Genomic DNA, 14,746 nt, shown 5'->3' with positions numbered 1-14,746 from the left:
TCTTTGTTCTTTAATATTTTGGTCTCATGGAAATTATTTCCAGATCGTCATTTCTTTCTAAGTAGTCTCTTTTGGCAGTGTTGAGTTGATCGAGTATTTTTTTTCTGTTTTCAATATCGAGCGAGTTGCACTTAAAATTTTTGTTATCACATTGATCGTCGGACCACATTTTTCTGTTGCCGTATTTGTCGTTTATAAACTTTTGTGAGAGTGTTATCCTTTTTGTTGGAGACATTTTCGGTGATTTTTTGTCGCTTGCATCGTTGGTGTGTCCGAGATATTCGCTCAGTATCTTGCTGTCTGGTTCAGACGCATTGCTTGTCTTCGAGAGATCCAGGCTGGACCTTTTGCTTCTCCAGTACGACTGGCTAAGGGAGTTCCGAGGCTTAGTGTTGTGTTCGGTGCCTTTGTCGCGCGGCGGGCTCGGCGAGCGGCTGTCATCGCTCGAGTGTGATAAATACTGTCGCGCTTGACTCCTATACTTTTGGCGCATTTTTCTTTTTTGACTATAAAATGGATCTTTCTCACTTTGTTTCTTATATTGCGCCGCTGGTCGATTAACTCCCCATTTGGGTCGATTTTCTAAATCTTTCTTGTATCTATCGTCAGACCTGCGATCTTTTTTCATAGAATTATGTGACCTTTCTTGTGGCGCATTTTCATCAATATTGGGATAATTTTTATCTACGTTTCTTTCCACTTCGTCGGTATCCGTTTTTCTGTCTGTTGTAGATTTATACATTTTAAAATCTGTTTGCGTAGCAACATCCTTAGTTCGCGGCCCACGATATTTCTTTGGTGTTAATACTTTGCCTGATTCTAATGATTCACTATTACTAACTGTATTCATTGAAACATTAAAGTAGTTGTTGTTAAGGTTTTGTGGAACCAGAACTGCAAGTTGAATGGCGTTCGATTGCCCATTAACGATTTCACCATTTCCATTTATACCAATGGGTACAATATTGAATCTGTTATCTGTCAGCGCCAATGGTGGAACACTATGAATGTAGAGATTCAAATTTCCAGGGCCAGTTGACCGCGGCGAGTTAAATTCTGTGGTCTGATGTGAATTACAATCAGGTTTTTGGCTTTTAGCGGAGTGCACATCATACGTTCTATCAGTTTTTGTAGGACTTATTGTTTCGCTAATTTGTATGGTTTCTACTACACTGTCTTCTATCTTTGGTTTGGTTTCCAGAGTATCACGTCGTGATCTGGGCTCTAAAGAAATGCTTTGGTTCATTATTTGTTTCTGACAACTAAACCTCTTTTCTTTTTCTAGCTTAGCCGCCCTTTCCGCGTCTTCGAGAGCTTTTTTGAGTGCGTCTAATTTTCTTTGCTCTTGAAGTTGTTTTTCTTCGTGCCTCCGTCTTTCTTGCTCAACCCTCAGCCTGTCTTGCTCTTGTTGCCTTTGTAAACGAAGCTCTTCTAGTCTTTCTTCTCTTAACTTCATTTCCCTCTCCTCTTGGCGTCGTTTTTCTCGATCCTCCAACTGATTTAGTATAGCTGACTGCAGCTCTAGAGCTTTAATTCGTTTGTTCTCGCGCTGAGCTTTTATTTCTGGTTCTAACGGAACGTTTTGACCTCGTAAAAATGTTCTGGAAAAGATTTATTTATTTATTTTATTTATTGATTAAATAAGTAACACAGCATTACAGTATAAAACCAAGGCACTGTGAAACTACAAGATAAAAGAAAAACAAGGAAAAACCATACACATAAAAATGAAATGAACTAAACATTAGATATATAATATAGTTATAGTTTAATGTTGTTTGTTTGATGATTTAATATAGTTTGTTTGTACCTACTGTCAAATATACCCCAATAATTATTAAAATGTATTAATGTAGCAAGGTACGTACCTCCCTTCGTCACTCCCATTACAGGACGACCTGTCGCAGTCAAAGCCAGAGTTGGTGGAGCTCCTCTGGTCGATGACCAGTACCTCCGCGGTGTTTTCAATCATGTTCAGACCCCGCTCTACCCACGAAGGGGTGCCTTTCTTTTGATTCTGCATCTGTATGAGAAAAAAATAGTTATTTTAAAGTTGATTTCGTTCATTCGAAAATTAAACAATTTTTTCAACAAATGTAACCAGTGAGTGCGCCGGAGTGCGTTGAAGTGACACCATCCTAATAGTTAAAATAGTGTTGATTTTGCACCACCGTTTATCGGTGGTACCGCCATCCTTTCCTTGACAGATACTCGGGAAGCAATGGTCAGTGGACGGTGATCAATGATTCATAGTAATAGTGTTTACTTGGGGTAGTCGCTCATGGGGCGCCGTGGGCTCCCAAAGGCGGCCGGTGGCGACGCCGCGGTCGCCCCAGCGCGGGCGGCCTTCCTCGGCCGTGGAGCGCGGGCTGCGCCCTGACCACGGGCCCTCCGACCTGCCACCACTGTTAGGACGGTTCCTGTTCCGAACATTCACTTTCAATTAGTCAAATTTAGGTCAGTGACGAAGTCTTAATTCAACCATTAAAGTTGACGAGTAGAAAAGTTCTGTGATAGAATGCCACAATTAATTAATGTACCTAATATTCTAATAAACGGGGTTTAGCTACTATAATATTGTTACAGTCTAATAAAAATGAGAAGTGTCGCATTTTATTTTATTGGCTTTATTAAGCGCTAGGTGGTTTAAAATAATGTTACAGAAAGTTAATAAACCCAAGAGCAGAAAGCGAGGTTTATTGACTTTAGATATAAAGTTTTACACAATTTATTCCCAGAGAAATGTAAGTACCTGGTATAAATATGTATAATGTAAAGCATACGGGGACGATTCTAGAGTATGTAAGTATTATGTACAGCCAGCAATGACATTAGCTTAGCACCTTTGCATACAAATTTCTATGCAGAGGGGTACCGTTTCTCTGCATCTCTATCCGCGTAAAGCGCTTTATAATTTCTATGAATCATTTTAAATGTGTAATGGTATTTGATGGTATTAAACATACTTGTCCTCCTTGCTGTCATGCTGCCACGCCATGACAGGGTTGCGGGCGCCCTGCCCCCTGTGGTTGACGGTCTCGCTGCCGTAGCCCGAGGTGTCCCCTTCTCCGTCCTCATCATAGAATGCGAATCTTTTCGCGCTCGGGATGTTCCTATTCAACACTTCCTTAGTCTTCTTGTCATCCTTAGATTTGTCGTCGATGTGATGGATCGGCGGCAAGCTGGGACTCCTCTGGTGGCTGACCTCTTCGTATTCGTATGGTTGTTTGTGCAGTTCCAAAGTGCTTGCAAATTGGTTACGCGCTTGAACACGGTTAGTGTAGCGTTCGCCTGAACCCCATGGCAGGTAAAGATGAGACATTTCCTCTGTAAAAAAAAAGATTAATTATTTAATGAACAATTAAATTAACCTTAACATGATACGAACGAATAGAAACCTTCCATGTCCACAGCCAAACGTAAAGTAATTTCAAATATGAATTCACGCTACTCGTAAAAATTCTATTGAAACTTTCCCCTATTCACAAAGGGTTTTTTTTTAAGTTTAGTCGATACTCCTTTAAACGAAGGTTATAAATTTTCAGTGACTGTACGTTTTTTACCCTGCAAGCAGCATATAGGTAAACATCCTTGTATGTCATGCAAGCCTAGTACGGCACGGTACGGGCATGAGTTATTCAGTAGGATAATTCGCTGAAATCGATCGGCTGAAGGGGATAATTTTCTTCGAAACCTTCGTATGACATGTACCTACCTACTTACGAGTACATGCTATATGCTACAGCTACAGGTTTAAATGTGCATATATTAAACCTATCAACATATGTACCAAGATATGAGTGTAACTTACTTGAAATAAATGATTTATTATTATTATTATATTATATTTATGTTATTAATAAACACTGGATAATTAAATACGACTTTCATTAATAAAAGACTATTGTTTTGGTAAATTATATGTGTCTACTCATTACTGTCTACTCGTACAGTGCCCTTAGTAATAAATTGCATTCATATTTATATTGCTTACGGGCGTTAAGAGCGCTATTACATTTCGGCGTTGAGCGAGTTTAGGTATTTTACGCGCTGCGGCAGGCCGTGCGAGCTCAGTATGCCGATCCCTTCTACCACACTCGCACTACAATGATGGATTAAACATTCTTGATCCTTCGCGAAGCATATTGAAATCAACCATAACAACACTAACTGTACTTAACTTTTAAAGTTCTAAAACTGTTATTTGGTAAGTACGAAAATACTAAATGCAGTGCAAATGTACATAGGGGCTGTTCATAAATTACGTCATCTATTTTTGACGATTTTTGACCCCCCCCCCACCCCTCAAATCATCCAAAAATCAAGCTTCGGATGAATCTGTTTCCTCCTACGTCATGTTACCATCATCCGATGTCCAGACCCCCCCCCCCCCACTCCTCCCATTTGAAACGACGTAATTTATGAATAGCCCCATACTCGTACTTATGAAGGTATATTACTCGAAAGAAATTATAGGTACCTACTCGCTTATTTACATGTTTCGTCATTGCATTTGGTACCTATAGGTTGTAAAGTTTGTATCAACGAGGGTTTAAAAACGAACTGGTACTGAGGATCTGATGATGATTAAGGTGGTCACGGATACCAATCAACCATGTAGTAACATGATTAGGCTCGTTTGATTCGTCTCAACAAGATCTTTGACACTGAAGATACACAGGGTCTGATGATGGAGCTGGAAGGTGGCCACGGGTACCAGTCTATCATGTAACTAAACAACTTCGTGTTTGGGCTCGTTTGATTTGTCTCAACAAGATCTTTGACACAAGACAGTACTCAGGGTCTGATGATGGAGCTGGAAGGTACCATTACCAATCAACCATGCAACTAAACCACATCGTGTTTAGGATCGTTTGATTCGTCTCAACAAGATCTTTGACACTAGGTGATACTCAGAGTCTGATGATGGAGCTGGAAGGTGGTCACCGGTATCAATCAACCATGCAACTAAACCACTTCGTGTTTAGGCTCGTTTTATTCGTTTCAACAAGATCTTTGACACAAGATAGTACTCAGGGTCTGATGTTGGAGCCGGAAGGTGGTCACCGGTACCAATCAACCATGCAACTAAACCACTTCGTGTTTAGGCACGTTTTATTCATCTCAACAAGATCTTTGACACAAGGTAGTACTCAGGGTCTGATGATGGAGCGCGAAGGTGGCGACGGGTACCTGTCTATCAGCTCCATCATCAGACCCTGAGTAGTATCTTGTGTCAAACATCTTATTGCGACGAATCAAACGAGCCCAAACACGAAGTGGTTCAGTTACATGGTAGACTGGTACCCGTGGCCACAGTCCAGCTCCATCATCAGACCCTGAGTACTAACTTGTGTCAAAGATCTTGTTGCGACGAATCGAACGAAGCCAAACACGAAGTGGTGTAGTTGCATGGTTGATTGGTACCGGTGACCACCTTCCGGATCCATCATCATACCCTCAGTACTACCTTGTGTCAAAGATCTTGTTGCGACAAATCAAACGAGCCCAAACACGAAGTGGTTCAGTTACATGGTAGACTGGTACCCGTGGCCACAGTCCAGCTCCATCATCAGACCCTGAGTACTAACTTGTGTCAAAGATCTTGTTGCGACGAATCGAACGAAGCCAAACACGAAGTGGTTTAGTTGCATGGTTGATTGGTACCGGTCACCACCTTCCGGATCCATCATCAGACCCTCAGTACTACCTTGTGTCAAAGATCTTGTTGCGACAAATCAAACGAGCCCAAACACGAAGTGGTTCAGTTACATGATAGACTGGTACCCGTGGCCACCTTCCAGCTCCATCATCAGATCCTGAGTACTATCTTGTGTCCAAGGTCTTGTTGAGACGAATCAAACGAGCCTAAACACGAAGTGGTTTAGTTGCATGGTTGATTGGTACCGGTGACCACCTTCCGGCTCCATCATCAGACCCTGAGTATTATCTTGTGCCAAAGATCTTGTTGAGACGAATCAAACGAGCCCAAACACGAAGTGGTTTAGTAGCATGGTTGATTGGTACCGGTGACCACCTTCCGGCTCCATCATCAGACCCTGAGTACTATCTTAAGTCAAAGATCTTGTTGAGCCGAATCAAACGAGCCCAAACACGAAGTGGTTTAGTTGCATGGTTGATTGGTACCGGTGACCACCTTCCGGCACCATCATCAGACCCTGAGTACTATCTTAAGTCAAAGATCTTGTTGAGACGAATAAAACGAGCCTAAACACGAAGTGGTTTAGTTGCATTGTTGATTGGTACTGGTGACCACCTTCCGGCTGCATCATCAGACCCTGAGTACTATCTTAAGTCAAAGATCTTGTTGAGCCGAATCAAACGAGCCCAAACACGAAGTGGTTTAGTTGCATGGTTGATTGGTACCGGTGACCACCTTCCGGCTCCATCATCAGACCCTGAGTACTATCTTGTGTCAAAGATATTGTTGAGATGAATAAAACGAGCCTAAACACGAAGTGGTTTAGTTGCATGGTTGATTGGTACCGGTGACCACCTTCCGGCTCCATCATCAGACCCTGAGTACTATCTTGAGTCAAATAAATACATATAGAATGTCAGGTCGTTTCAAATATTTTTAATCCTGTCCGGTAGTTTATTAAACTGTACCATTATAAATTATAATACTATAAAAACAGTGCTAGGATCAAAGTCTCTCGTTGCGGTTTACACGCACACAGTATAGCGTTTTACACGGCGCTCGCCGCACACAATGATAAAAAACCTCGTCGTCGCCGTTGAAAATGTGCGGAGCCGACCGACACACGTCCTGCCTCTACAAGCTCTGCCGCGGCACTGAGCTGGCGCAGCGCGCGTCATCGGTAATATAGAGTAGTTTTCAAAAAATTGCCAAAAAATTATAGTAGAATTTCATAAACACTAATGTATACCAACAGTATAAGCAAACGTTGCAGATTGCTTGAGTATGAAAATGACTTCGATATTAAGTAGATTTTCGTAGGAATTGACACTTGTTTCGGAGAGAAAATCGAGTTCGTTTTACTTTGATTTTCTCTTTCTCAAAGGTATGTAGGAAAAATATAGTTTGATATGCCTAAAGTACAGGGTATTAGTAATACAAAATAGCCAGGTTTAGCAGAGTAAAATTCTCAACATTTCCAAATAAGAGCTCGCCATTCAGTGCTTCACGGGGTTTTTCGGAAACGACCATCAGAAAAAAAATCATTACTAATTTAATAAGTCCTTTTTCTAATATTTACAACAATATTTATAAAGATAAGAAGACGCTTTTACTGGAACAAGTACTCATTGTTTCTAATAATGAGCGCAAAGTCCTGAATTTCGTCGACTAGTATCATCAATTTTGCATTATTTCGACTTTTCTTGTAAGAGCGCTCTTAAATTTTCACTTGATAATTTAGCACCGTTAATTCTAGTGTCGGTTACATATCAAAGTTATAATTGTTTCGCGAACATGTTTTTCGTCACGATAACTACGAACTAAAGTGTGCAATTTAACTTACCGAGGCACGCAAATAATAAGTCCACGCGTGAGCGATTACCGTTAGCAGTGGGATTAATCAATGGAAACACACCATACAGCTCATAGGTAGGCAGACCCTAAGTATAAATATACAGAATGATACAAAATACTGGACTGGACAGTAAATGGCGTTCGTTTCGTATGACAGCAGAAGCAGGTAACGCGTGCTGTAAATAATGGCCGAAATGATTTACGGAAATAATTTTAATATACAGGTTGTCTGGTACATCGTTTGCCAAATTAAAACCGCAGATAGGTTGAGTCATTTGCTATCTTCCCAGGCCTAGAAATTTTTAATTTTGCGCCGTTTCTTTTTCCAGCTCTATGCCAGTTTTTCGTAAATTCCAAATCTTTACTTGCGCAGTATTAGTAAAAAAAACCATGGCCAATTTTGTTTTTCTAGGCATGAGTAGATAGCAAATGGCTCAACCTATCTGCCGTTTTAATTTGGCAAACGATGTACCAAACACCCTGTATTTGTTTCAATAACTTAATGATTAAAAATGTCCTATGTCCTATAATGACTAAATTTGTTTATCTAACAGTAGGACAGTAGGTATCTGTAATAGGTCTGTGTTCATAGTGCGCGTGATATATGCCATTGCCATTGGGCAATTATTAAAACAACAACCAAGTTTTTTCAATGTTCATTATTCGTAACAAATCTGTGGTCATTTCAATGAAGTTTCTTTGCAAGTATGTGAAGGCGAGCGTTAATAAAATTGAAATGCGTGAAAATAACTGCGTGCGTAGTGTGTGCGTGTACTGTGAATAATAAATTGTTTTAAATGGTTTACCTACGTTTTAAGTTATAATTATAAACTTTACCTACAACGACATCTTATAGTTAAGGAAAACGTAGATATGGGATGTACAGTTAACTAGTAAAGTATCGACGCGAATTAGCGTGCTGCAAAAGTGCAAAACAATCTTGACACCGACTATTTCAGTATCTCTGGCAGTTTTCATACACTTACCTGATTAGGTACCTATATACACAGGCTCCTGAATCTGAATAAGGTTTTCAGACGTATATGTGAGGGACTGTTTTTCTCGTTATCTCGTGGTGTGTCCAGAAATAAGAGCAAAAAATTAAACTGTAGGCTGTACTCCTCAAACTGACCAACTTTATTTCTCGTACCTCGCTCGAAAACGTTACTCCTTTGTTATTTTAGAAACCTATAGTTTTTAGTAAATAGGTTTTAATAAATGATCACTATCTACTTATTTTAAAAAGCAGGTATCGATGATGCTACCTCGACACGGTGCAGCGCGTTTCTTCATCAATGGCTAAATAAATTCACGTTTCCATAATTATGAGAACGTTTTCAACAATAAAATAACGGAAATAAATGAAAAACGAGTAGATACCTAGTGGCCTGCAATAATATTTCGTATAATTTTGTTTGGCGGTTACGCTCTCGCGCACACGGATTAAAGAGATCTCCTCCTGTCACTTTCCCGGGCGCATCGCCTTAGACAAAACCATTATAAGTTTGAACTCTGATTATTCATAGTTTGTAACGTATGTAGGGGTCTAGGGGGAAAACGGTCGAGAACGCTGTTTTGTTTTGTTTTTATTATTTAACGCTACGATAATTTAATTCATTTAATTGTTGCCCGGAAATGGTAATCATCCTTCGTTTTGTGCAACTTTGGCTACGCCGACGGATACATCAATTGTCATTAGATAACATCTATCCACTTGTGTTACGAAACTGCATTATTTAATGAGTGGGTAACTTTTATTACAAAAAGATTGGGCTTAAGCGGATGTTTCTTTTACGGTTGTAGATAAGGATTTTAATAATGATAATTAAGTAGGCACCTACTCGAAAATTTTAATATTTCGAGCCATTAGTGTTCAAGAAAGAAATTGCAGAAGGCAAATACATAGGCCACACTGAATGTTTTGCACTACTGGCCACTGGTAAACATTTAAAATACGAATTGTATATTAAAAAAAAATACAGGCTTTTGATTATGGAATGTGATCGTCTTTTGTTTTTAATGGCTCGTACCTACTATAGTCCTATAGACATAAACTACATATTACATATTATGACTATTATGAGGCTCATACAGTAGGTATAATAACAATAATGTCTACCTACTCCTAATATTATTCGGGTGGCAGCCTCATACTATGAGCCCTATACCCGAATAGTAGCTAGGTTTAAAACATTCCTACCTGCTAGGAGCCTGCTAGGACACGATCGACATACTGGAAATAAATTGCTCCAGTTTTTTAAGTGCTTTGGCCGGCAAACTAAACTTTCTAGAATTTGACTAAATAAAGTGTGTAAGTAAGTACCTAAGTTGGTTGGAATTATTAAATACTAGCTCCTGCCCGCGACTTCGTCTATGCGTGGTGGAATGATGATGACGATGATTGATAAAAAAACTATCCTATATCCTTCCTCGGGCCTCAAACCTAAACCAAATTTCATCTTCATTAACGGCCTCCTCTCCTAGCCGAGTCGGTAGTGACCCTGCCTACGAAGCAGGAGGTCCCGGGTTCGAATCCTGGTAAGGGCATTTATTTGTGTGTTCATCGCAAATATTTGTTCCTGAGTTATGGATGTTTTCTATGTATATAAGTATTTATATATGTGTGTATATTATATATATCGTCGTCTTAGTACCCACAACACAAGCCTTATTGAGCTTACTGTGGGATTAGGGCGATCTGTGTAAAATTGTCCTAGAATATTTATTATTATTTATTATATTTATCTAAACATCTTAAGCGGTTTAAGCATGGAGAGGTAACAGACAGTTTAACATTTAATATAAGTTAATTGTCAATATAGGTATAGAGGAGATATATTAGAAGAGATCTCTAATACCTGTTAATGAAGGACTTTGGAGCGGGATATCTGGAACCAAAGGACCTTAAAACGCTACCCATGAGCTCCATCATCCGGCACATTGATATGGTGGGAAAAGCTCTTGATAGTAGTTGACGGATCTTCTCTAGGGGGTAATTGCATTCCTATGGGTCGAAGTGTATCCGCAAGGGCCCCCGAAAACAATAAGATAATACCTGTTAAAGGGAGCATTACAGTCCTTGTTTACCTCTCGCGCTTTGTTTGAGACCCTGATTAAACCGAAATGAGCGTGTGGTTCCAAAACTGGAATCTTGAGCGTCGCGAGGAAAACACTATAGTTGTAAAACATGATGTATATATACCTACCTACTTACATATCGAACCCATGTTAATGCTATTAAATATCAATATCATTTTTAGGCAATAGGCACAAGATCGGTAGGTATATCGTGATTCGTGACTTCGCTAACGATGTTATAATAGTCGGTAACTTTTCTAAAAGCCTTCTATTTCGGTATTAATGTGACTCATGGCCGCGGTGAAAGACTGAAAGGTCATTGTTCATTTGATGGAATGTACCTAGACCTATCTATATTAGGTATGCCCTTGAAATGTAGCCACGAATGAACGAGAGTGCGTGCGGACGCCATCGACCAGGCCATGGCATTGTCACATTCAGCCGGTTAAATGTTTGTCCAATACATTGTGTTTCCATATCCGCCTGTTAGGAAATCGATTGTAATGCTTTGATTGTCATTTTGAGGGTCTCTTTGTCTCCATAAGTGGGGCCTTGTACTTAATTTCCATAGTGTCGCTCGCTAGTACTTTTGCATGTTCAGAGTTGTTGCAATACGGGGTTTCCGTGAAAGAATTTCAGGGGCGGAATTTACATATTCCTTTAACCGGGGCGGGTTAGTTCCCCGTTAACAACCCCTGTTAACCCTACCGTTAAACCTAGTTTTCGAACAGTTTTCTTTTCTAACCTAACCTTTTTTTTTACGCAGGGGAAATGCGTTTGTGCATTCACCCCGGGGCTAACCTAACCTAACCTAAACCTTCTTTTCTATAAAAGAATCTTTTCCGTGAGTGTTTGTAGTTCTTACCTAAACTAAACCTACACTACAGCTCATCTGTTTTATTACATTGCTTAAGCTAGGGTGGTCATTACTCATACTTGCTCATACTGATCGGTCAAAGTGATTAATCCCGCAGTTTTAATTACATTGCCCACTTGATGCGGACAGTATGCATACAGACCGGTCATTATTAGTAGACTGGTAGAGAATGGTTTTGGCATTAAGTCCGCCTTTTGTACGATAAGTTTTGTTTTTGTGCAATAAAGATTAAATTAATAAATTATTTGTAGTGACCGTGCTTATCAAGTTGCCCGTAACATATATAAGTAACGTCTCGCCGGCTAGACTGGATGTCCCCCTAACTCCTAAATTGGGGCTGCGTGCTCGATTGACTTTCATAAAATACGGATTTGGAGCACATGCCTTATTGCAAGTTTAGAGGACATTATTTATTGAGTTTAATCAATGTGTAGGTACACACAGGTGTTTCGTAGTTTGCAATTAATGAGGACGTTTCTCGTATAACCATGCCTAACTAATTAAACAGGTCTAGCAAAATTATTGTAAATATTAGGGGCATACTTATAAATACCTACAGAAATTTTAATGTTAATTCGTTTTCGTGTTCTCGTTAGTAAATCAAGTCCCTTGGAATGCACCTTAAGCTTTTCAAAATATCATAAAAGCAAACTAGAAATTATGCTTTTTTTGAGAGTTGAGAAATATTTGCCTATATTTTATGCCCTCTACCGCATACGCAGCCATATAGTACGGCAGTTATTAATTCAACTCTATGATAGCTATTAAAGTCCAATTTTATACAAATATTTTTTTAATGACATGAAGTGAGGAGTTTTAAAGTTAACGTAATTTGCTGAGTTACCATGTCTCACTAAAATTGTCAAACGCATTTTTTCATACAGGTATGTAGTTTATATGCGGATATTATTTCTTAGTAAAGTTGAGAGACCACCAGAGTAATTTGATATTTTCCTTGCTAGATCAAAACCATAATTCGCAGTGAAAACAACTTTCCTCCATTCTTACGGAGGAACGAAAGTAGGTTACCTATTAGGTAACTAATTTTTCGAAGCTTTTTACAGCGACTTAAATTTATACAATTATAATTAATATGTTATCCACGTTGTTCCAGTGAAAAAACTTTATTTCACGAAGGCACTATACCTATTTATGTAGTTCACAAAATTGAGAAGGTATGTACATACCTACCGCCGCAGTTTTAAAATCCACTCCAGTTTACAACTTGCGTGTCTATTAGCAGATACCTCCTCGTAGTAGTAAAAGACTTATCACACCGAGACGCGAAATAAAAAATCGTAACCATAACCGTGAATTTGTTGCAAAATGTTCCGTGCTGCAGCGCACGGCCGCGGCCGAGTACAAACTTGTAAACAGACGGACGGACACTAAACTACCAACCTCTCTCCCTTGCCCACTGCTGCTTCTTCTGTTGCACTAGCGTGGGCTTGCTTGCCTGCACCGACAGCATCGCACACTATACATTACACTTTCTAATGCCGTATTGCACACACGTTGCGTTTCTTTTGGCCGTAGTTTACGCTGCACCGGCTAATGAGTGCTTCGGAACGGTGTTTAAAAATGGACGCGCGCGCGCTCCGGCGCGGACGGCGGTCCGGCGGTCGCGGTTCGATTCACACACATAATCCACCCAGATACTAGACCCCTCGTCCCATAAAATCACAATGTAGCTGGTTCAAGCTCGGCAACCACACCATGCCACATGCTTATAAAAATGACGCGAATGCGCGACTTATCTCTCGATCTTTCAGTTACCGTTTCAGCGGCCGTCACGCGAATGCGAGCGTTTCAGAGGAAAGCCTCGTGAAAGCCGTCGGTCGATACTTGGCCTGGTTGTCCCCACACAGACCTCTCACAAGCGAACGCATAAACCGAACCAGTGTAAACATGTCCCCCATACCATAGTTGTTACGGATTTTGGTGTTACACTTATATACTGGTTCGTTTCAAGTCGAATGCCGGACTGTGCACTGAAAATGCCTGTAGCCATGGCGACGTTATGTTTCACGTGCTCGGCAGGACTTGAGGCTATTTTCTTCCCATTTGCATTTAGGGCAAGAAACGACGCGAAAATTGCTATGGGTCAGATTAATTACCTGGCACGTATGTCGGCCATTTGTTGGTTTAATTTAAATAACTTAACATTTTTGACCATGACATTTTTCTTTGTAAGCGTTACAAAGTAGGTCGTTACGTAGTGTAGATACTTTTATTACCTACGTCTCAGAGGACACTCCATGGAAAGTAAAACGAATCTAACATATTATGTAGACTCAAGAGTGGGTACATCGAGCAAATGCTTAACTATTACTCTGATTAGTATTCAAGGCAAGCAAGAATGACGCAGAGTGAAAGTAGCCTGATGCTTCAATAATATAAATCATGCTCTTATGTTTTATGACGTTATTAACACGAAACCATTGACTTGCGGCCTAGATCAGACCTGTTACGTATACCTACTTACTTTAAATTAAATGCAGGCGGCAGCGCTTCAACGCTGGCTGATGGAGACGAGACCCTATGACATAGGTACCATACCTTTGCGGGACATCTAGGGACATGAATGCTATACAGGGATTAACAATAGTTAGGTTTGATTGCGTGATTATTCAGCACGCACGCGACCGCTGACTGCGCCAATTTTTCATGGAATTTGCGGTACGCAGTGTAGCCCCACATCAGGCAGGTACCTATTTCACCACGTTGAAAATTTTATAATATATTATACTAAAATAAAATCGGCACCGTAATATAACTTCTACTACTAAGGGTGGTATTCCACCTGTCCAATATCATTTCCTCTCACTCTCTCATTAAAGCAAACTGTGAGACGCATAACACATTAGACAAAGAAATTGAATAAGTGGAATACCACCCTAACAATAATTGTCAGGTGACAATACAATAATGTCATATTTAAAACTTTTGCGTTTTGAACACATTAACTCGCATTTTATAGACGGGTCTAACGCGAATTTCATTCAATTACCTTGATTTACCGACGTTTCGACACGGAATAAAATTCGCGTTAGACCCGTCTATAAATGTGAGTTAATACAATAATGTCACATAATGACTTTTATGAATAGTTAAGAAAAGTTTCACAGCTGAAGATGGCGCTATACTTTGCGGTATTGCCCAGCATCAAAACTTTTAGGCCCCTCGCCCACGGCGACTTTTTGTAGCGATGCAGTAGTTATGCTGTCGCGCGTTCGCATAGATACAGTCGCGATGCGGTCGCTAGCTGTGTGCCC

General features: G+C 40.1%; 2 protein-coding genes across 2 annotated transcripts in view; one reads left to right on the top strand and one right to left on the bottom strand.

The window, feature by feature from the left end:
* The window catches only part of LOC134795419 (uncharacterized), a 217,164-nt gene that overhangs the window by 116,220 nt on the left and 86,198 nt on the right, over window positions 1-14,746 (top strand). The window lies entirely within an intron of this gene.
* On the bottom strand, window positions 11-13,533 carry LOC134795397 (histone-lysine N-methyltransferase, H3 lysine-79 specific-like). The gene is made up of 5 exons (XM_063767228.1): window positions 12,873-13,533; window positions 2,967-3,327; window positions 2,267-2,420; window positions 1,869-2,023; window positions 11-1,601 (listed from the first exon to the last, which is right to left on the bottom strand). Exons 1-5 carry the CDS (start codon window positions 12,940-12,942, stop codon window positions 11-13), a joined length of 2,331 nt encoding a protein of 776 aa, XP_063623298.1. The 5' UTR covers window positions 12,943-13,533.

The sequence above is a fragment of the Cydia splendana genome, chromosome 12, assembly GCF_910591565.1.
Source record: "Cydia splendana chromosome 12, ilCydSple1.2, whole genome shotgun sequence".
Taxonomy (NCBI): Eukaryota; Metazoa; Arthropoda; class Insecta; order Lepidoptera; family Tortricidae; genus Cydia; species Cydia splendana.
The sequence above is the reverse complement of the archived record's forward strand: the minus strand, read 5'-3'. Positions and strand labels throughout refer to the sequence as shown.

Bases quoted from the DNA above. Each gene is read 5' to 3' on its own strand.
- LOC134795397 (XM_063767228.1), bottom strand. From the start codon at position 12,942: ATGCTGTCGGTGCAGGCAAGCAAGCCCACGCTAGTGCAACAGAAGAAG. The intron at 3,328-12,872 runs GTTGGTAGTTTA...TTTTTTTTACAG, and splicing joins GCAGTGGGCAAGGGAGAGAG to AGGAAATGTCTCATCTTTAC. The intron at 2,024-2,266 runs GTAAACACTATT...TTTCTCATACAG, and splicing joins CCCATGAGCGACTACCCCAA to ATGCAGAATCAAAAGAAAGG.